Source organism: Loxodonta africana, chromosome 18 (assembly GCF_030014295.1).
Source record: "Loxodonta africana isolate mLoxAfr1 chromosome 18, mLoxAfr1.hap2, whole genome shotgun sequence".
In the NCBI taxonomy this organism is placed as follows: Eukaryota; Metazoa; Chordata; class Mammalia; order Proboscidea; family Elephantidae; genus Loxodonta; species Loxodonta africana.
Genome location: NC_087359.1, coordinates 19,721,559 through 19,743,160, shown reverse-complemented (window position 1 = coordinate 19,743,160; position 21,602 = coordinate 19,721,559). Strand labels below are relative to the sequence as shown.

Below are 21,602 nucleotides of genomic sequence, written 5' to 3'. Positions count from 1 at the left end.
AGTTATCTTAATTGTTGGCATTTCTGAAAACTGGCATTCATTGCAATTTGATGTGCGTGTGCACGTGTGTCTGATTTTTGGTTTTAATTGAACTAATATGACTTTGTGTCTTAATCATCTTTAAGAAGATACTCAGCGATCCCTGAAGTCACTCTCAGGAATTTCCTTCCTTCCAGCACTAGAATTCTCAGAAGGGAAGGTCATCGGAGCACACAAGGGGTACAGTGAGGGAAACCTCTTAGACATAACCAAACACCTCGTGGGATGAAGTTCCCAGGCTAGAAGACAAAGGACCACAGACTCGGGACATTTACGTCAATTGGCACAGCACAGTTCATAAAGACAATGTTCTGCATCCTCCTTTGGTGAGTAGCATCTAAGCTTGTGAGAAGCCTCCTAAGATACAACTCTTGGGCTCTTATTGCTCAGAGCAAAGGAGAATTAAAAAAACCAACGACCCAAGGGAGCAATCAGTCCAAAGAACAAATGGACCCCATGACCACCGCCTACATGACCCCAAGCCCAGAAAAGCTAGATGGTGCCCGGCTACACTACCGACTGCTCTGACTGGGATCACAACAGAGGGTCCTGGAGAGAGCGGGAGAAAAGTTGCAGAACAAAAAATCAAATTCATAAAGACCAGACTTACTGGTCTGACAGAGATTGGAGGAAAGCTTGTGACTATGGCCCTAAGATACCCTTCTGACCTGGAACTGAAGCCATTCCTGGAGATCACCTCCCAGCCAAACAATAGACAAGCCTATAAGATAAACACCACCAAAGAGGAACATACTCCTTAGAACAATTAATTTCGGAAGACCAAAAGGACAATATCTGCCCAAATGCAAATATGAGAAGGTAGGAAGGGGTAAAAAAATCAAAGCAGAAATGGGGAGAGTGCTGACACACTGTGGGGGATGAAACCAAGGTCGTGAAATACTTTGTGTGCAAACTATCAAAAGGAAACTAATTTGTCCTGTAAACTTTCACCTAATACCCAATAAAAAGGGGGCAGGTGGTAGTACAGATTCATTTCGGTAAAACAGTGCTTCACAATTCACACTGCATTGCTAATAAATGACAACCCCAGTACCTTGATGAGCAGTGGCTTTCTCCACTTACATCTCAAGCAGCCCTCAAACACCCAAGTATAAACACAGTACTGTACTCTCCTATAACTTGCTTAAGACGTGGTTATGTTTTTTCATTTTAAAAACAAATACAAATAAAATGCTTCCAGACATACTTTAAAAGTGATATAAAAAATCTTAGTTCTACCCATTTTTGGACCAAAGCCTACATCTGACAGTACACACAAATTGATACCTACATTGGAGAAAACTAGGTTCACAAAAGGCATCATTAATAAGACTTAAATCAAGAATTGTCCCGGCCATAGGTTGCTTGGGGCTATTTCACACAGGTCACATACCTCACTTCCCAGAGGTAGGTGACAACCTGTCTTTATCTTTCTGCAATAAAAGAAAAATTCAGAAAAGGATTATAAGGGGCCAAACGAAGCCTGATGGCAGGGTTACCAGCAGCAACAATTAAATTTACCTAAAGACTTAAAAAGCCAAGGCTAAATGAAAAACAAATTTGTTTTTCCATAAAAGCATCTACTAACCTAGAATATACCACGGACTACCAGAAGAACAGATAAATCCTTGGAAGAAGTACAGCCAGAATGCTCCTTAGAAGTGAGGATGGTGAGACACCTTTCATGTACTTTGGACAAGTTATCAAAAGGGGACCAGTCCCTGGAGGAGGACATCATGCTTAGTAAAGTAGAGGGTCAGTGAAAAAGAGGATGACCCACAAGATGGACTGCAACAATGAGCTCAAACACAGCAACGATTATGAGGATGGCGCAGGACCAGGCAGCGTCTAGCTCAGCTGTGCAACCAACTCAACTGCACCAAACCACCACCACCACCTAGAGTACGAGACCCTATAACTGCCATTGGCACACCTCGTGCTGTAATGAGTATTTAATAAGTAGGTCACTACACGCAGTAAAAGCCCTGGTGGCACAGTGGTTAAAACTCATCTGCTAACCAAAAGGTCAGCAGTTCGAATCCACCAGCCACTCCTTGGAAACTCTAGGAGGCAGTTCTACTCTGTCCTATAGGGTCGCTATAAGTCAGAATCGACTTGAAGGCAACAGGTTTTTTTGGTTTTACACACGGTAAGAAACCTACCACATGGAACACTCTGCTTCCTCTTAGTCTGTTTTCTTTACTGTTTCTCATTACAGGTTCTGTCTGAAAATTAAGGTCAGACTAGACTCAGTTTCTAATAAGTCAAGTTTTCATCTCAAATTGTACCTACTTACACAGTAATAAGTGTGACTAGTCCGTGGAAAGGTGATACTTCTTTAAACAGGCTAGAAAAGATTTCTGTATCAAAATTGTTTTTAAAAAAGGGCAAATGTACCTATAATTTCAAGTTCATTTTAAAATCTTGTACCGGAACTGTATACAGACAGGTATAAAATGGTTTTTTGAAGCTTTGTTTATAAATTGCTAAAAATTAGCAACTGCCTAAATGTCTAATAATGGGGAATTGATTAAAATTATAAGACATCCATTCACACAATGAAATTCTATTCAGCAATTAACAAGACAGAAATGTGTATATACTAAAATAGAAAGGGGTCCTTGAACATCTTTTTAAAAGGTTACAAAATTGTGTGGGTGTCTGTGCACGTTCAGCTATTTTTAAAAATATTTTTCTTTAACGTATCATATAAACCAAAAGTAGACTGGAAGGATATATAGATGAGAAAATGCTGAGAATCTGGACCCTTTTTTTAAAATTTTTACAGCCAGGCTCATTTTCTAAAATTTCTACAAAAAAGTACTTCTTTTGAGGAAAAAAAAAACCCCAACCATGAGTAAGAGAACAACACAATGCTACCACAAAACAGAGCCAAGTCTCCAGTTCCCTCTGACTTCAAGAGTGGGACTTAACAATTGCACTACTGTCAGGAAGATTTCAGGAGGAGAATTCACCTCCTTCCAACTACTTACAGACCTCTAAAGCTGCCTCAGTTGTACACACTTGCATGGAGCACAACAGTGAGACTTTTACATTAAGAAAAGAGCTTACAGAGAAGCCAGGAGTCTGTGGAATGCACTTTAGGTGTTTTAACGCACGTAAAATGTTATGCATACTGTCATCAAAGGTTATATATAACACTACGCTTCTTTAAAAGATGCTTTGGCTCCTATTTTCTGCCAATTCAGACCACCCTTCCTCCTCTTGGGGAGGTTTCAATATCTCATAGTCTATGGATTCTTGTGGGGGCCACTGAGTGATTCTGACTCATAGGACCCTATATGATGGAGTAGACCTGCCCCATGAAGTTTCCTACACGATAATCTAGGAGAGCAGATTGCCAGGTGGGACCGGCTGGAAGGTTCGATGTGCCGAGTGCTTAACCACTGCTGCACCAGAAAAACCCATTGCCGTTGAGTCAATTCCAACTCACAGAGTCCCTACAGGGCAAAGGAGAACTGCCCCTAGGGTTTCCAAGGCTGACACCTTTAAGGAAGCAGACTGCTACATCTTTCTCCTGCAGCGCGGCTGGTGAGTTTGAACACCAACCTTTCAGTTAGCAGCCGAGAGCTTAATCACTGCACCACCATAGATTAGTATTTTTTAACCCGAGGGTAAAAACCCATTAGTAGGTAGCAACTCACATGAAAAAATAAAACAAAAACACAATGCAACATAGTAAAGATAACTGTTCTGGAAAACTTTTTTTTTTCCTAATTATTCACCAATATATTTGGTATGGAGGCCCTGGGTGGTGCAAATGGTTAACGCACTTAGACTCAAACTGAAAGGTTGGAGGTTCAAGTCCACCCAGAGAAACCTTGAAAGAAAGGCCTGGCAATCTACATCTGAAAAATCAGTCACTGACAACCCTGTGGCGCACAGTTCTACTCTGATGCACATGGGGTGGCCAGGAGTCAGGATCAGCTCAACGGCAGCTGGTGGCTATCGTTGCCACGTACTAGGTCACAAAACAAAACGTATTTCTTTGCCACGGAACAGTCAGAAAAGTTGAAATTCTCACAGTGGCTTTAACACTGTCAGCCATCAAAGTGGGCTACTTTATGAAAGTCCAGTATTTACTTTTAACTCTAAAGGCATAAAACTGCATTTTAATTCTCTATCAGTGCCTTGGAGCCCAGTAGTTCGAATCTACCAGCTGCTCCTTGGAAATCCTATGGGGCAGTTTTTTTTGGTTTTAGTTCTACTCTGTCCTTTAGGGTCACTATGAGTTAGAATGGACTCAGCAGCAATGGGTTTTATCAGTGTCTTAAGGTATACACGAAGTAAAATCATTGTCTAATACCAAAAATCTTGAGATGGGAAAAAATCCTATTTCCCCCACTGAGTGAAGCTTTCAAATATCAAATTATTGGGGTGGGGAGGGGGGTCCCACTACTTGATGGTGCATGATTTCAAAAGTTAAAATTGCTATCTTAGTACAGAGTGTTTAACTTATTACATGTGTACTTAGAGAGACAGTAAACTCTTACCTAAAGAGAAACTCAAGTTCAAGACCAAGCTGAGAAAGAGCCATCAAACATGAATCCTATGACCCTGATTTCTTACAGAGATGACTCATCAAATTGGCAGTTATCAAGATCATCTTCTCTCTGAATTTTCAATTTACACTTGGTGCTGACATCTGGCCAGGGCATGTTCATCACAAATATGTACATAAGCAAAGTTAAATGTATGGAGACTCTGACCAAGAGTAGCTCTCTAAATAATACTGTGTGGAAAGGTAGGATTTGAGGGTAGTTTTAGGCAATAATGAAATCTCCAGTATATCCTTGTAACAGCAGGAGCTGTTCCTCCTGGAATCCAACCTGATTGTGAGCACCCAGGGCAGCACTTAGCAAATAGAAGATGTTCAGTAAATGTTTGCTCAAGGAAAAGATCACTGGTGAGCCTTGAGAAATGTTTCAGAAGGAAGCCAGGACCCAGAGAGCAGATGAGGAAGTGCAGGCAGTGACTGCAGATAACTGAAGAACATCTGGGGGCCACGGGGAGGAAGTGAAGATACGCAGTCCCACGAGAGAAAAACACAGCAGGGAGTAGGCTAGTGAGGAAGGGAAGAGAGCACGTGAGCGGGCACCAGAAGGCACCAGTGCGCAAGGACAATCTGAAGAGATGGAAAAAACACTAGAAGAAACTTCTAGAAGCCCCGACAGAATGTATGGCAGATAAAGACAGAGACGTTTCATCCTCCTTGGCAGGAAGGAGGTGAAATATACATAAATCGTGAAGCAGAGGACAGGGAAATTGAAGAAGTTCATTTTCTTTGTCCATAATTCTCAAATGATACACTAGATGTAAAGAACCCCTGGTTCCTCTGCTAGGTGTACCTAAGTGTCGTCTTCCCAGGCTGTGAAGCCAGTTTATCCTCATGGTAGAAATGACACAACTCTAAAGACTATTTCTGCTAATAGTCTTCAGAAAGCCGTCTGGGCAAGAATACTGATTATCCGGTCTCTTTCTTTCATAAAACTGCACTGGGATATACATGTATATTTATTATTATCTAGAACCCTATGCTTCCTCTTCTTAATTAGAAAAGCAGATCAACATAGCATTTTTTCCCAGCCCTAGCTTCCTGTCACCTCCATCTCCCCATTCACTGGTGCTTCTAATCCACATGGACCTTAACAGAAAAAAGAGACCTCACCCACAGTACGCACCCCATCCCTGGAAATGAATAAAATCAGACCAATGCAGAGTTGTATTTGGAAGGAATAAAAGAGAAATACCTGGTAGGAGAGAATCACAGAAACATACAAATGGACAGTGATTATGAAAATAAGTATTATTACAAACAAATTTCAGTAAAAAACATACCTGTTAAAATATGATTACGATTAAGTTTTACAAAATGATGTCAGTAAGCAAAAACGTCTGATGAAGAAGCAAGAGTATCAGTTACTGAGTAATACTATAACCACCTCTTTAGTTATAGCCCTGGTTATCTTGAAAAATATAATAGTAGCTGTGAGGACTCTGGACATACCTCTGGGTTTATGGCATTCATTCTAAAGCTGGCGGATTAAGGGCAAGAGATGATCCTAGCCAAGCCTACCAGGGCACCTAACGGAAAACGGTGGCTTCCAAGTGCCCAATAACTTAAAAGAGGTTGTTGTTGTATGCCGTCGAGTTGATTCTGACTCAAAGCAACCCTATACGACAGTGTAGAACTGCCCCATGGGACTTCCAAGGCTGTAATCTTTATGGGAACAGATTGCCGGGTCTTTTCTCCCTCAGAGCGGCTGGTGGGTTCGAACCACCGACCTCTTGGTTAGCTGCAGAGGGCTTAACCACCAAAAGCAGGGCTCCTTTCAAGAGGTCCGGCCTGCTAATAATACTGATGGGACCGTAAGATACCAAACGAATTCAATGGCTCAGTTAAAACCAGTTTCTAAACAAGCAAGGACAAAAAAATGCAGGTGGTAACTTTTCTTTGACCAAAAATAAGTATCGTTTCTGTATCTCGGTTTCTCATATGATAAAGCTGGACTACGTATTGCATTTTAAGTTCCTTTCTAATGGAAATCTTCTATTCTCTATTATTTCATTTTGTTTAAATTTTGACAGGTCAAAAAATAATACTTTGCATACGGAGAAGAACGTGTGTATGTCTGTACCTCCCATACTTAACAAGAGAGTTGCAACTTTCAGTTTCAACATGGAACTGCTAGGGGTGGTGTTGTGAGGTGACATTAATGTATTACAAACATTTCCAGGACTTACACCGTGAATGAGGTTTCTTAACATGCATGCTGCAAATGAGAAGGATTTTTGAAAGGACTGTTTCTCCATTTTGAATGGACCTTTTAAGAAGTTAATTTCAGAAGGTAATTTGCTATATAGGTTTTCAACACACAATCTTAAGTTTCACCCAAAAGAGCACCTGCCAAAACAGTTCTGTCTCTTAGACTATACGTACACCCTAAGATTACAGACGATGAGAATGGGCAAAAACTAAGAGCCTTAAAAACCCAAAACCCAAACCAAACCCAGTGCCGTCGAGTCGATTCCGATTCATAGTGACCCTATAGGACGGAGTAGAACTGCCCCATAGAGTTTCCAAGGAGCACCTGGCAGATTCGAACTGCTGACCCTTTGGGTTAGCAGCTGTAGCACTTAACTACTACACCACCAGGGTTTCCAAGAGCCTTAAAAAGACCTTTTTAAAAAAAATTACACTAAATGGCTGGCCCGACTGTCATCTAAATTCACATTATTAAAAAGAAAAAAATCACCTAACACTCAGATTCCTCTAATCAGTTAAAAAATATGGATTTATAGACTACTAATTTTAAAGATACATAGATACCTCTGTTTCGGTTGTTTTCTCATTTGTCACACCTCTGCACTTCCACTAAGAATATCCTTGGAATTTTAGGATCATGACACCAAAAATTTGCCCCTGCTAGTAGAGACAAAAGCCCTGGTGGCACGGTAGTTAAGAGTTCAGTTGCTAACCAAAAAGGTCAGCAGTTCACATCTACCAGCTGCTCCTTGGGAACCCTACGGGGCAGTTCTAATCTGTCCTACAGGGTTGCCGTGACTCCGAATCCACTCTGCGGCAATGGGTTTGGTTTTTGTACAGACAAGAAAAAGGCAGAGGGTGCTCCAGGGAAGCCATCTGTTTTGATCTCGAATTTTTTTTACTCTATTTGCTGTTAACTCACAGTGATCTGGAAAATCAAAACAATCTTGGTAAGTAAGGCAAAGTGTTAAAAAAAAGAAAATCTGGGGTGTTTGTATTTTAAAAACTTACTGCTTTTCCTTACTCAGGTAAAAGTACTACTTTTTATAAGGCATATACTTATGTACCAGAAGCCAGATTTACATGGAAACTTCTAGTATCATTTATAGATAAAGATATTAAAATTGAAAGCAAAGAGTCATTACCCCTACTATGTGAAAAGAAACTATTCAAATCAAAATGGCCAGCCCCTAAATAACACATTTAAATAAACTAAATCTAGCTAGCTTTCCCCCACCCAAATAAGTGCTCATGGTCAGGGACTACCACTGCCTTTGTACAGGACCCAACAGAATAACACAAACTGAATGATCATTTCACTTTTGCTCACTGAAGACAAAACTGAGCTGACTTAGACATTAACTAACATGATTCATCTAGAATGGCTTTATGGGAGTTTTAATCCTACACTAGTAAATTACACCTCAATTAAAAAAAAAGTATCATAAGGCTCACAAGTCATTAAATCTACTGGAATTACCACTTAAGGTTTTCGCAAGCACCTATTAAAGTTGTGAGAAAATCACTCGACCCCAATTTCTTCCCTGCTTCTTTGAGTTAGAAATCTACAATTGTTTTCCAGTTAATACACTGAGTCGTTTCCACGTAACAGTGAACCATTATCTACTTGAGAAAACACTTTCCAGCTAAAAGGTAAGGGGAAGATTTTCATTCTCTGTTCCTATGATTAGCGAGAAGTCGAGGACCGAGCTGCTCCCGCTTCTACGTAGCAGTGTGTCCCAGCACTTCCGTCAGACACATACACTGTGGCTCAGAGCAGCCACCTCTACAGGCGAGCTCTCGGACTCCACTCCCTCCCTGCCTCTACCAGCCGTGTGTCCTTCTTCCAGCTGTAAAGTGGAGATACTAATCCCTATGAAGATGGAGAGAGAGAAGATGCACAGAACATGAGAAGTTTCTCTTTGCGTAACTCATCTGGTAAAGCAGTTCATATTCTTTAGCTTCGAAATATGAAAAAAGCAGCATATACCATCTCCACTCTACAGGTCACTGTGACTCACTCACGGCACAGGCGAGTAGTTTAACAAAAATCAAACCCATCACATCTTATTCCCCGCACTGGCCGAGAGTATTATATTTAGAAGAAAGAGGTAACTTCTGGAAATGAATTACAAGGACAATTTAAAATCTCTCTTAAATTCTTCCCTGAGGAAAGTTCTTCAAGCCACATGAAAAAGATTCCAAAATTATTTAAGTATTTCAGAAAAGACACAACTATTGATTCTCTTTTTGAGTTAGTCTCAGAGAAGTTTATTTCATTGGCCCTACCTTAGAATTAAAAGATAACATTTTCATTAAAATGTCAATATTTTATAATTAACGGAATTAACAATTCCTTAATAATGAATCATGTTGTTATTTTTTTTATACACAACTGTCAAAAAGCAGCCAACCCCCCCCAAACTTATACTGCTGTGCCATGAACACAAATATCTATTCTAGCAGTGACAGCTTCCTGGTGGCCCAATGGTTAAGCCCCTGGCTCCTAACTGAAAGGTTGGTGGTTCCAACCCACCAGATGCTCTGTGGGAGGAAGCTGTGGCAGTCTGCTTCTGTGAGGATTCTGGCCTTGGAAGCCCTATGAGGCAGTTCTACTCTGTCCTGTAGGGTCACTATGAGTCAGAATCGACTCGATGGCAATGGGTAACTTTCAAAGACTTTGCCCTGTCTTTTTGCTTCTCTGGTCTCCCTACCTTCCCCCGCCCTCATTACTTGTTATTATGGCCACTGCAGAAGCGCAAGGGACTACTTATTCATAGCTGCTTCATGTTCAGTGAGCAAGGCTGAAATGGATGGTTATGACATCCTGTTAGGTGATCCGCCAGGTAGCTCAGATTACCGTGACAGATAAAAATGATAAAAATGACCTTAAATTATAACAAGAAGAGCCCAGTCCGTCCTGTAAATGAACGATTACAGAGTGGTTCGAAGGCTGAATTTCTCTGGGCAAGTAAGAACGAGATACATGAACCAAGGGTCTCAATAACCATAAATTGTTTGCTTCTGTGATTTTAGAAAGAATGCTTCATAAATTTTAGAAAGAGAGCAAAGGTCGTTTTCTACAAATGGCAACTAAAAAAAAAAAAAAACCCTACTACTAAGGAGTCTTGTTTACTTAAAGGGAGCAGAAATATCTAACTTTAAAATAAAAAAAGATGACAATTTGTATTGCTATTCTCAGGCATCATATAGGAAAAAAAAGTTAATGCAAAGAGTTCGACCTACAGACCTTTGAATTAATGCAGGGCTTTTTTTCAAACCAGTTCCTGACAGTTCAAACCCCTGCTGATAATTTGCATTTCCATCCCAGATATACTGAACCAGAATCTACAGTTTAACAAGATCCCCAGGTGATTCTTATGTATAATAAATTTTGAGAACCGTTATTCTACTAGTGGAAACCCTGGGGGTGTACTGGTTAAGAGCTACGGCTGCTAACCAAAAGGATGGCAGTTCGAATCCATCAGGTGCTCCCTGAAAACCCTATGGGGCAGTTCTCTGTCCTAGAGGGTCGCTATGAGTTGGAATCGACTCCATGGCAGCAGGTCTGGTTTGATTTTGGTTTCTACTAGTGGCTCTCAGAATTGGTCCTGAACCAGCAGCATTAGCATGGCTTGGGAACTTGGTAGAAATGCACATTCTCAGCAGGGGTTCTAACCAGAACAGAACTGTTCAAAGCCCTGAATTAGTGTAAACAACAGAGAGCAAGATTTATATACAGACACAAGTTAATACTGGCGTTGACTGCAAATTCTTTCTAATGAGGAGTCTGGTAATTCAAAAGAACGGAAACTCAATTACTATTACATAGTTTTATCATTAGATAAGGGAGTCTCTAACCTTTGGTTTTCTTCCTTCCCTGAGGATTCTCCAATTATCACTTTAAACAAAAGCTCAGTTACTTTTCTCTTGATCATAAAAAAGAAAAAACGCAGGGTAGCAAGATCTTAAAGAGGGGGGTAGGGAGCTATAGAAATTCAAGTCTCCACATAAAAGGACTCTAACCTGCAGCTGTTCATTAGTTGTTACTGAGTGCCTATTACCTAATTTTGTCTCCTTGGGAAGGTTACTTTGGATTTCTGGTATAAGACTGGACATAGGTCCTATCATTAATTAAAGTACATCGTGGTTACGCAAGAATTGTGATATACACAATTATGGTTGAAATTATGAGGCTAGAGTTTAAGTATCTTTGACACTGAGGCATTTCTGTTAGGGTGACAACTGCTGCCTTAGGAGCACTGGCCCATCACTGCGCAGGGCCAGAACTGTGAGGTACATGATTTAACTGCAGCATTACTGGAACGCTGGCTTCCTATGCCACCTGTAGAACAGCCTTGTGATGATGGCGTGGAAAAAGTCTCTCCAGCACACACGCACACTCATAGACAATGTTGGGAGACCTCCGCAACTCCTGCCCCTCACCCACAGATCTCTTTAGAAGAGCATTAATGAAAAAGTAAAAACATTTCCAAATGGGTTTTTGCAAACACATACATATTCTTCATACTTAAAATTTCTCTTAGTTGTTCATTTAAAGTTATGTGAACTGAAGCAACAAAATTATTTGTCTTCAGGACAACAAATGGTTTTTAAAACTATTATAAAGGAAGCTGGTTTCTGAAATATAAAATAAGGGAGTTTAAGAAAGGTTTTTCAAAGGTCCATGACGCTTGTAACAAATACAAACTTTGGGGAATATATGTGTATGAACAAAGGAACCCTAGTGGTGCAGTGGTTAAGCACTCAGCTGCTAACCAAAAGGTCAGCAGTTAGAATCCACCAGCTACTCCATGGGAGAAAGATCTGGCAGTCTGCGTCCATAAAGATTTGTTGTTGTTGTCGTTAGGTGCCGTCCAGTCGGTTCCGACTCACAGCGACCCTATGCACAACAGAACAAAACACTGCCCAGTCCTGCACCATCCTTACAACTGTTGTTACGCTTGAGCCCACTGTTGCAGCCATTGCGTTCCGTAAGAATTTACAGCTCTGGAAACCCTATGGAGCACTTCTACTCTGTCCTATAGGGTCGCTATGAGTCAGAATGGACTCGACGGCAAACGGTTTGATTTGGTTTTGTGTATGAATACGTGCAGACAAGTACTGTTTCACTGAGGGAGACGGCTGACAGGTTCCTCAAAAGGGCCATGGCTCAGAAAAAAATAATAATACAGTTAAAAACACTGCAATCGAGTTAGATCATTTATTTATCCTTTGAATAAATTTCTTTTAGTTGCACAACAGAAACGGAATTATTTCTCTCAGGCAACACATGAATTAGACCCTGTCTGGCCACACGTCCTACCTCTGTGTCCCAGGAATCTTGAAAGACAGGGTTCCGACTACTCCTTTTGGTCTGAGGGGGAAGATGGTTATCCTCTTCATTGCCGTTCCTTCTCCTTTTCCTGAAATCAAATCACAAGGAAAAAAAAAAGAAATCCAACAACTGACCTGTAAACACTCAAGCTGCAAACACAGGGCAATATATAAATTTGTACCCTTGCCTGAGAAAATATAACTCACCTCATGCTAACCAAAAAGTCGGCAAGTTCGAATCCACCAGGCGCTCCTTGAAAACTCTACGGGGCAGTTCTACTCTGTCCTACAGGGTCATTATGAGTCAGAATTGACTCGACACCAACGGGTTTGGTTCTTTTTTTTTGGTATGATATTGCAGGAGCTTAAAGGTTGGAAGTGCTCTATACAAGCCACAAAGAACAAAAATATAAAATAGCAACAGTATATAAGCTTATGAGACTAATTTTTAAAAAGAAGCGTGACAACTTTAAATGCCTCTGGGCATAAAATAAGAACAGGAAGAGGTAAATGACAAGCTTTCCGACGCTATCTTCCCTGAAATGACAATTCCACGCTGCCTAATTTTACTCCCCTCCTTATGACAACATTTAGGGAAGATGTGGCTGCCTCTGCCTAATTATGCTTAAAATTCTTATACAAATGGTGCCACTTGCTAATATCAGCACATGTTCCTGGTAGCCTCTGATCTTTGGTATTCTTCTATTCATTCTTCAATTACCACATTCAACAAAAGCTCAGTTATTTTTCTGGACAATCACTGGAAAAGCTGTTCTTGGTCATACTGCCCAGTCATTCTTGCTACACTAGCTAGGAGTACGATATAAGATTCTAGCACAAGGTACTTAAAATTTCCACATTTAAAGAAAAATTGTATGCATTTCTCAGTCAACTATTGTCAGATATGTGATACAAAATACGTACGTACTGTATGCAAACTGAGTGCTGTCAGAAGGACTTCGAAGCTCCAGTTGAAAATGGAAATATATTAAAGGAAGTATACTTTAACCACCACTTGTCTGTCAGGTTTGTCGTACTGTGGTGGCTTGCATGTTGCTGTGATGCTGGAAGCTATGCTACCGGTATTTCAAATACCAGTGGGGTGACGCATGGTAGACAGGTTTCAGCAGAGCCTCCAGACTCAGACAGACCTAGGAAGAAGAACCTGGCGATCTACTTCTAAAAAAACTGGCCAGTGAAAACCTTATGAGGAGCAGTGGAACACTGTATGATACAGTAACAGAAGATGAGCCCCTCAGTTTGGAAGGCGCTCAGAATATGACTGGGAAAGAGCTGCCTCCTCAAAGTAGTCAACCTTAATGACACGGGAGGAGTCAAGCATTCAGGGCCTTCATTTGCTGATGTGGCACGACTCAAAACGAGAAGAAACAGCTGCAAACATCCATTAGTAATGGGAACGTGGAATGTATGAAACATGAACCTAGGAAAACTGGAAGGCAAAACATGAAATGGAACGCATAAACATAGATATCCTAGGCATTAGTGAGCTGAAATGGACTAGTACTGACCATTCTGAATCAGATAATGATATGGTTTACGATGCCAGGAATGACAGCTTGACCAGGAATGGCGTCGCATTCGTCATCAAAAAGAACAAATCAAGATTTGTCCTGCAGTACAACGCTGTCAATGATAGGATAATAATCATGTGTCCGCAAGGAAGACCAGTTCGTACGACTATTATTCAAATTGATCCACCGTCCACTAAGGCCAAAGATGAAGAAACTGAAAATTTTTTACCAACTTCTGCAGTCTAAAATTGATGAAACACAAGTGCCAAAGTACAACCTTGCGTATATTCCACCTGAATTTAGAGACCATCTCAAGAATAGATTTGACACATTGAACACTAATGACTGAACACCAGATGAGTCATAGGATGACATCAAGGACACCATACATGAAGAAAACAAAAGGTCATTAAAAAAAGACAGGAAAGAATGAAAAGACCAAAATGGATGTCAGAAGAGGCTCTGAAACTTGCTCTAATACGTCCAGTAACTAAAGCAAACGGAAGAAGTCATCACGTAAAAGCTGAACAGAAGATTTCAAAGGGCAGTTCAAGAAGACAAATTCAAGTATTATAGAGAAATACGCAAAGACTTGGGGTTAGAAAACCAAAAGGGAAGAACACACTCAGCATTTCTCAAGCTGAGAGAAATGAAAAAACTCAAGCCTCAAGTTGCAATACTGAAGGATTCTGTGGCCAAAATACTGAATGACACAGGCAGCAACAAAAGAAGATGGATGGCTTATACAGAGTCACTGTACCAAACAGAACTGGTTGACGTTCAACCATTTCAAGAGGTAGCATATGGTCAAGAACTAATGGTAAGGAAGAAAGAAGTCGAACCGGCACTGAAGGGAACAGCAAAAAACAAGGCTCTAGGAATTGATGGAATAGCAAATGAGATGTTTCAACAAACAGATGCGATGCTGGAAGCGCTCACTCACCTATGCCAAGAAATTTGAAAGACAGCTGCATGGCCAACCGACTGGAAGAGATCCAGATTTGTGCCCATTCCAAAGACAGGTGATCCAAGAGAATGTGGAAATTATCAAACGGTATTATTAATATCACACGTAAGTAAAATTTTGCTGAAGATCATTCAAAAACAGTTGTAGCAGTACATTAACAGGGAACTGCCAGAAATTCAAGCTGGATTCAGAAGAGGATGTGGAACGATGGATATCACTGCTGCTGTCAGATGGATCTTGGCTGAAAGCAGAGAATACCAAAAAGACGATTATCTGTGTTTTGTTGACTATGCAAAGGCATTCAACTATGTGGATCGTAAGAAATTATGGATAACATTGGGAAGAATGGAAATTCCAGAACACTTAATTTTGCTCATGAGGAGCCTGTACACAGACCAAGAGGCATTGTTCAAACAAAAGAAAGGGATACTGAGGTTTTTTTTTTTAATACTTTAAATGAAGGTTTACAGAACAAATTAGCTTCTCATTAAACAGCTAGTACACATACTGTTTTGCGACATTGGTTGCCAACGCCATGGCTTGTTGACACTCTCCCCTTCTGGACCTTGGGTTCCCTATTACCAGCTTTCCCATCCACTCCTGCCTTCTCATCCTTGCTCCTGGAGTGTGTCACCATTTAGTCTTGTTTTGTTTTACAGGCCTGTCTAATCTTTGGCTGAAAGGTGAACCTCAGGAGTTACTTCATTACTGAGCTAAAAGGGTGTCCGGGGGCCACACTCTCAGGGTTTTTCCAATCTTGGGCAGACCAGTAAGTCTAGTCGTGTGTGTGTGTGTGTGCGTGCGTGCGTGTGTGTGTGTGTGCGTGTGTGTGTGTGTGTGTGTGAGAGAGAGAGAGAGAATTTTGTTTTACACTTTTCTCCAGCTCTGTCCAGGACCCTCTACTGCGATCTCTGTCAGAGCAGTCAGTGGTGGTACCAGGCATTATGTAGTTGTGCCGGACTCAGTCTGGTGAAGGCTATAGTACTTGCAGTCCATTAATTATTTGGTCTAATCTTTCCCTTCTGGTGTAGTGGTTAAGAGCTACAGCTGCTAACCAAAAAGGTCGGCAGTTCGAATCCACCAGGCACTCCTTGGAAACCCTATGGAACAGATCTACTCTGTCCTATAGGGACGCTATGAGTCAGAATCGACTCGACAGCAAAAGGTTTTTTTTTTTCTTTTTGGTTTCCTTTGTGTCTTTGATTTTCTTCATTCTCCTTTGCTCCTAGATGGGGTGAGACCAGTGGAGGAGTTATCTTAGAAGGCCACTCACAAGCTTTTAAGACCCCAGAAGCTACTTACTAAAGTAGAATGCAGAACATTTTCTTTATGAATTATGTTAAGCCAATTGAGCTAGATGTTCTCCAAGACCATGGTCCCCACTGCCCTCAGCTCAGTAATTCAGTCCCTCAGGGAGTTTGGATGTGTCTACGGAGCCTGAGTGGTTTAAAATCAGAAAAGGTACGCATCCTTTCACCATATTTGTTCTATCTGTATGCTGAGCAAATAAATTTATATAAAGAAGAACACGGCATCAGGATTGGAGGAACACTCATTAACAACCTGTGATATGCAGATGTCACACCCTTGCTTGCTGAAAGTGAACAGGACTTGAAGTACTCACTGATGAAAATCAAGGACTGTAGCCTTCAGTATGGATCACGCCTCAACACAAAGAAAACAAAAACCCTCACAACTAGACCAATAAGCAACATCATGATAAACAGAGAAAGTACTGTCAAAGATTTCATTTTACTTGGATCCACAATCAATGCCCACGGAAGCAGCAGTAGAGAAATCAAACGATGTATTGCACTGGGCAAATCTGCTGCCAAAAGATCTCTTTAAAGTAGTAAAAAGTAAATATGTCACCTTAAGGGCTAAGGTGTGCCTGGCCCAAGCCATGGTATTTTCAAACTGAAAAATGAATAAGCAAGACAGAAGAAGCACTGATGCCTTTGAATTATGGTGCTGATGAAAAATACTGAATACACCATGGACTACCATAAGAATGAATGAATCTGTCTTCAAAGAAGTACCGCCAGAATGCTCCTTAGAAGCAAGGATGGTGAGGCTTCATTTCACGTATGTGGACATTATCAGGAGGCATCAGTCCCTGGAGAAGGACATCACACTTGGTAAAGTAGATGGTCAGTGAAAAAGAGGAAAACCCCCAACGAGATGAACTGACACAGTGGCTGCCAACAACGGGCTCAAACATGGGAATGACTGTGAGGATGGTGCAAGACCGGGCAGTGTTTTGTTCTGTTTTGTCACAGGATTGCTATGAGTCGGGACTGACTGGATGGCACCTAACAACAACAAACATCATTTTAAATCAAACTGCCTAGAGCTGCACTGTCCAATAGGTAGGCACTGGCCACACAGGGTTATTTAAATTTAAATAAAATAAAAAATTCAGTTCCTTATCTGCACTATCCACCTGTGGCTAGTGGCTACTGTACTGCCTGGTGCAAATATAAAAAGTTCGCACCACTGCAGAGAGTTCTACTGGACAGCGCTTGTTATGAGGCTCATAGTACAAAGCAGCATACTCCATTACAACGAAAACTCTCCAAGGTTCAGATTTTTATAGTTAGGAGAAAAAAGGCTAGGGCAGGGAAGTGAGGGAAAAACAGCTTTTGGAAGGTACTTGATTTGAGCACAGAGCATCTTCTACACAGTTATACACACAGTACTTTCTATGTGAGTAGAGTGGCCCACTGTGACAGGTCCTTCCTTGATCCTAACATTCTGAGTTGAGCCTGGATACCAGAGAAACTTTAAAAATAAAAGGCCTTGGCGTCGTGACACCAATTCCCTGTACCGCGCAGCACTCTGAGTGAGTCCAGCTTTTACTAATGTGTTCTGAATCCCAGTTTAAGCTTGAACTGATAGAAATAGTTGGGGTGTGGTTCTGGTGACGCTTTAATCAACCTGTAGGGGGTGCGCCGTTTCCGTACTTCATTCTAACATGCAGTTGTTTATAAAATAAGATCTTTTGCTCCCTGCCTTTCTCCCAGGAGATTAGATCTCACCTAAACATTATTTTGAAGTCCTTGGAGGTTAAAAACTAGATGAGTACCAGCTTCTATTAATCATTAAATGCATGTGCTATTATCACAAGAACCAAGGCACTGTTATTTTCATGCTAATATGACCAGAGACATTCTCTGGGAATGTGCCCCAGTAAGAAAGCAATGTCTGAAGGAAGGCCAGTTGGCAACCCAAAGAGAAACTCATCCAACAGCTGTATGTTGGTCCCCAAATTTTTATTTTACCAGTGTACCAACAGCTGATTGTCCTTTGGGCTGCTGGGTCAAGCTAAGCAAATTTATAAGCCTGATATTAAATCAGTGTTGCCAGCTTCTTCATTTATAATGGAGGACATATCTTTCAGTAACCAGAACATCAATGTCAAGGAGGTTAAAACCAAAACCAAACCAGATGTCACGGAGCTGACTCTGGCTCATGGGGACCCTCGTGTGTTACAGTAGAACTGTGCTCCATAGGGTTTTCGATGGCCAATTTTTCAGAAGCACAGTGCCAAGCCTTTCTTCTGAGACACCTCTGGGTGGACTGGAACTGCCAGCTTTTTGGTTAGTAGAAAAGTGCGTTAACCATTTGTACATACCCCTATCATGAGACTTTCAAGGAGGTTATGTGGTAAAAAGGAAAAAAAAAAGTGTAACAATGAGGGGCTAGCCTTGAGGATTTCAACTAAAAACTTGGTGCCATGGATTGAATTGTGCCCCCCAAAATATCTGTCAGCTTGGCTAGGTTGTGATTCCCTTGTATGATTGTGTACCATTTTATCACCTGATGTGATTTCCCTATGTGCTGTAAATCCTATCACTATGATGTAATAAAATGGACTAGCAGCAATTATATTGATGAGGTCTACAAGATTAGGTAGTGTCTAAAGCCAATCTTTTTTGAGACATAAAAGAGAGAAGAGAGCAGAGAGACGTGGGGACCTCATACCACCAAGAAAGCAGCACTGGGAGCAGGGTCCTTGGGACCTAAGGCTCCGAGACCAAAGGAAGACTGATGACAAGGACCTTCGTCCAGAGCCGACAGAGAAAGAAAGCCTTCCCCTGAAGCTGCCGCCCTGAATTTGGACTTCTAGCCTACTGGACTGTGAGAGAATAAACTTCTCTTTGTTAAAGCCATCCACTTGTGGTATCTCTGTTTTAGTTGTACTAGATGACTAAGACACTTGGGGAAAGTCACATGACATATCCCTGTCTCATAATCAGAGTCCATCTTGCAGTATGGGAATCATCTCTTGGGCCTGGTGGTGGCCCTCTCCTTTGAATGGTACTGGATTGAGTCCAGCTTTTCTTCATTCTCCTTTTTCTAGGCTCTGCAGATTCTGTCCTGGAAGCATTCTTCTTTCAATATATTGTTAATAATCAGCAAGATGACAGCTTCAGCCTCAATTCCATCGATACAATCAGTCAGGTCTACCTTTTGACATTAATGCCATAGACCAGGTTATTATTTCAGCAGACACCCTATAACTGATTAGACATTCTCTCTGAGCCATCTAAAAATGAAACCCAACACCGTCTGGTTGACTCTGACTCATAGTGACCCTTTAGGGCAGAGCAGAACTGCCCCATACGGTTTCCAAGGCTGTAATCTTTATGGGAGTAGACTGCCACATCTTTTTCCCATGGAGCGGCTGGGGAGTTGGAACCACAAACTTTTTGGTTAGCAACCGACTGCTAAACCACTGTACTACCAGTTACAGACTGTTTAGCACCTGTTACTTCTAAGGATGGTTGATTTCATCACTTCGTAATTTCAACTCTCGTCAATCTTCCAGTCATCACCTAGAGACTGAGCACAGAAAAAATCTTACAGAAACCAAAGGTTTTCTAACTTTAACAAAACCCTTTGTTCTTATTAAAAATATCAACAAACACCTCAATTTGTATAAAGGCTAAAACAGAATCTGCTACAGTTAAAGTAGGGGGTCCCTCACGACACACCCACCCCCTACAGCCATACAAAGAGACTGTGGAGCAGTTTGAGAAACCGCTATTTTAGACCAATCCTTCATCTTTAAATTGGGGAAACAGATCCAGAGAAGTGAAGTGACCTGCAGAGACTAAGACAGCTAGAGCTGGCCCACTGTACCCCAAGAGACTCTGGGGAAAGACAGAAGGAAGTGAGAAGAGCGTATCCAAAGCAAACACCTTCGTTTAGATAAAGAAGTTATCAGTATAAACACATTCAAATTATTTGCATACTAGATAAAAAGAATCTACTACCAGTATAAACATATTGGTTATTCGTGTACAGTACTGGAAAAAGCATCAGAAACACAAACTAAGCTTGGGAAGAGCAAAAACAGGCAGTAGGATAAGGCTTACAATTCCTAAGGGTCTTGTCCCTAATTCCTATAGCATGTCAGTAGCTGGGCCCTTAATTTCAAATTCAGTCCACTTTCTATACAAGCAGAGGTTTTATGCCCCACTCACTACATGGCCCAAATAAGTAATCCAGTGCAGCCAGTTGGGGAACCCTGGGTTCTCACTATGGGAACATATAACCCCAGAGCGCCTTCCAGAATCTCAATCCCATGAATTAATCATGGTCCAGAGCAGGGTCCTCGTGGAAAGACTGCCAATTACATTCAGAGCCAATGAAAGCACAGATTCAACATAATCTACCGGGGCAACCTTATTCACTTAAGCCTCACTGAGACTGTGACGGAATAAAGGACAGAGCAGAGAACTTGGACAGAGACAGATGAATCAACTCGTCTCTCTAAATCTCTCCCCTCAGCAAGAAAATAAAACGGTTGGCCTTGTCGACCTATAGGTTTTCATTTCTAATTCCGTAAGGGGTGTTTCTAATTTGAAACGAAGCCGATCCTCTTCACTCTGGCGTACCCAATCCCAACTTTCTCCACCCCACCTTCTTCCGGAGGAAAATAAGAGGGGCGGGGAAATAAATCCCAGCTTGCCCCAGCCGCTACTCCGTACCCGTCAAACATAAATCCCCTAGGTTAAGAGCAACGTCCCGAGGCCAGGCTCGACGAAAGAGTAGTGCATCCGGATATTACCCTGTCTCCCGCCTCCGGAGCCAAACGGCTCCGCGTCCTAACAGTTTAGAATCCAGCCTGTTGTTAACGCTAAAGCCAAGAGAGACTCCACGACCCACTTTGGTTACTAGCCCTCCGTGCTCACAAGCTTCCAGGACACAAGTTCTTCGGTCTAACCTGTGCTTCCCTGCTGCTGGGTTAAGCCGAATCCTTCTTTCTGACCTTGGGGAGACGCCTGCACGCCGCCCCGTCCCCTCACAGGCGACTTAAGGGCTCCTTCACCAAGATCAGCCATTTCTCCCATCCCCCCACCCTCCTAAATTTAGGACAGGGGGCTCTTCAGGGCCACTCTCTTCCGGGACCGACCAGACTTCGTTCCAAATGGGAAAAGAGACGATAAAAATATACAGCGGGACGACCTGGACTCTGGAGACTCACTTCTCCAGCCGGCCACAGGGACCAGATATCCGATCACTCGCGCATCCCTCACCCCTCCTCCACCGGACCGCGGAGCACCCCCACATGGAGACCCGCGGGGTACATGCTCGCTGGGACCCCCGCTTCGCGCGCCCCCTCGGCTCCGTCCCCGGATTACCAGGCTAGAGGCTGGGAAGGAAGCGGGTCTCTCTCACCTGGGGCGGAGGCGCTCGCTCATGGCAGTTGGTGGAGGGAAGCGACCGGGCGCCGCTCCGCCACAAGAGGGGACAGTGGATGTTGTGTTTCGGCGGCTGCCACGCCCACCCCCTCGGGCCTTAGCTCTAGCCGCCGCTCTGGTGGATGCTGCCTGCGGTGAGTACCCCTCGGTCGGAGCCGTACCACCGCTACTTCCGGCGTCTCCTCCGCGCCCCCCCATGTCGCAGCCGCCGTGGTCCCGCCCACTCGCGA

At 42.2% G+C, this 21,602-nt stretch overlaps 1 protein-coding gene across 2 annotated transcripts in view; it reads right to left on the bottom strand.

Moving 5' to 3' along the window:
• The window catches only part of VCF1 (VCP nuclear cofactor family member 1), a 24,766-nt gene extending 3,164 nt beyond the window's left edge, over positions 1 to 21,602 (bottom strand). Inside the window, exons 1-2 of one of the 2 annotated variants that reach the window (XM_003417280.4) lie at positions 21,350 to 21,602; positions 12,153 to 12,252 (exon numbers count right to left, since the gene is read on the bottom strand). In XM_003417280.4, coding sequence (XP_003417328.2) covers positions 12,153 to 12,252; positions 21,350 to 21,570 — 321 coding nt within the window. In that variant the 5' untranslated portion in view covers positions 21,571 to 21,602. Of the gene's footprint in view, positions 1 to 12,152; positions 12,253 to 12,370; positions 19,506 to 21,349 lie in introns of those variants that run through there. The other variant, XM_064270819.1, reaches the window with a different exon arrangement.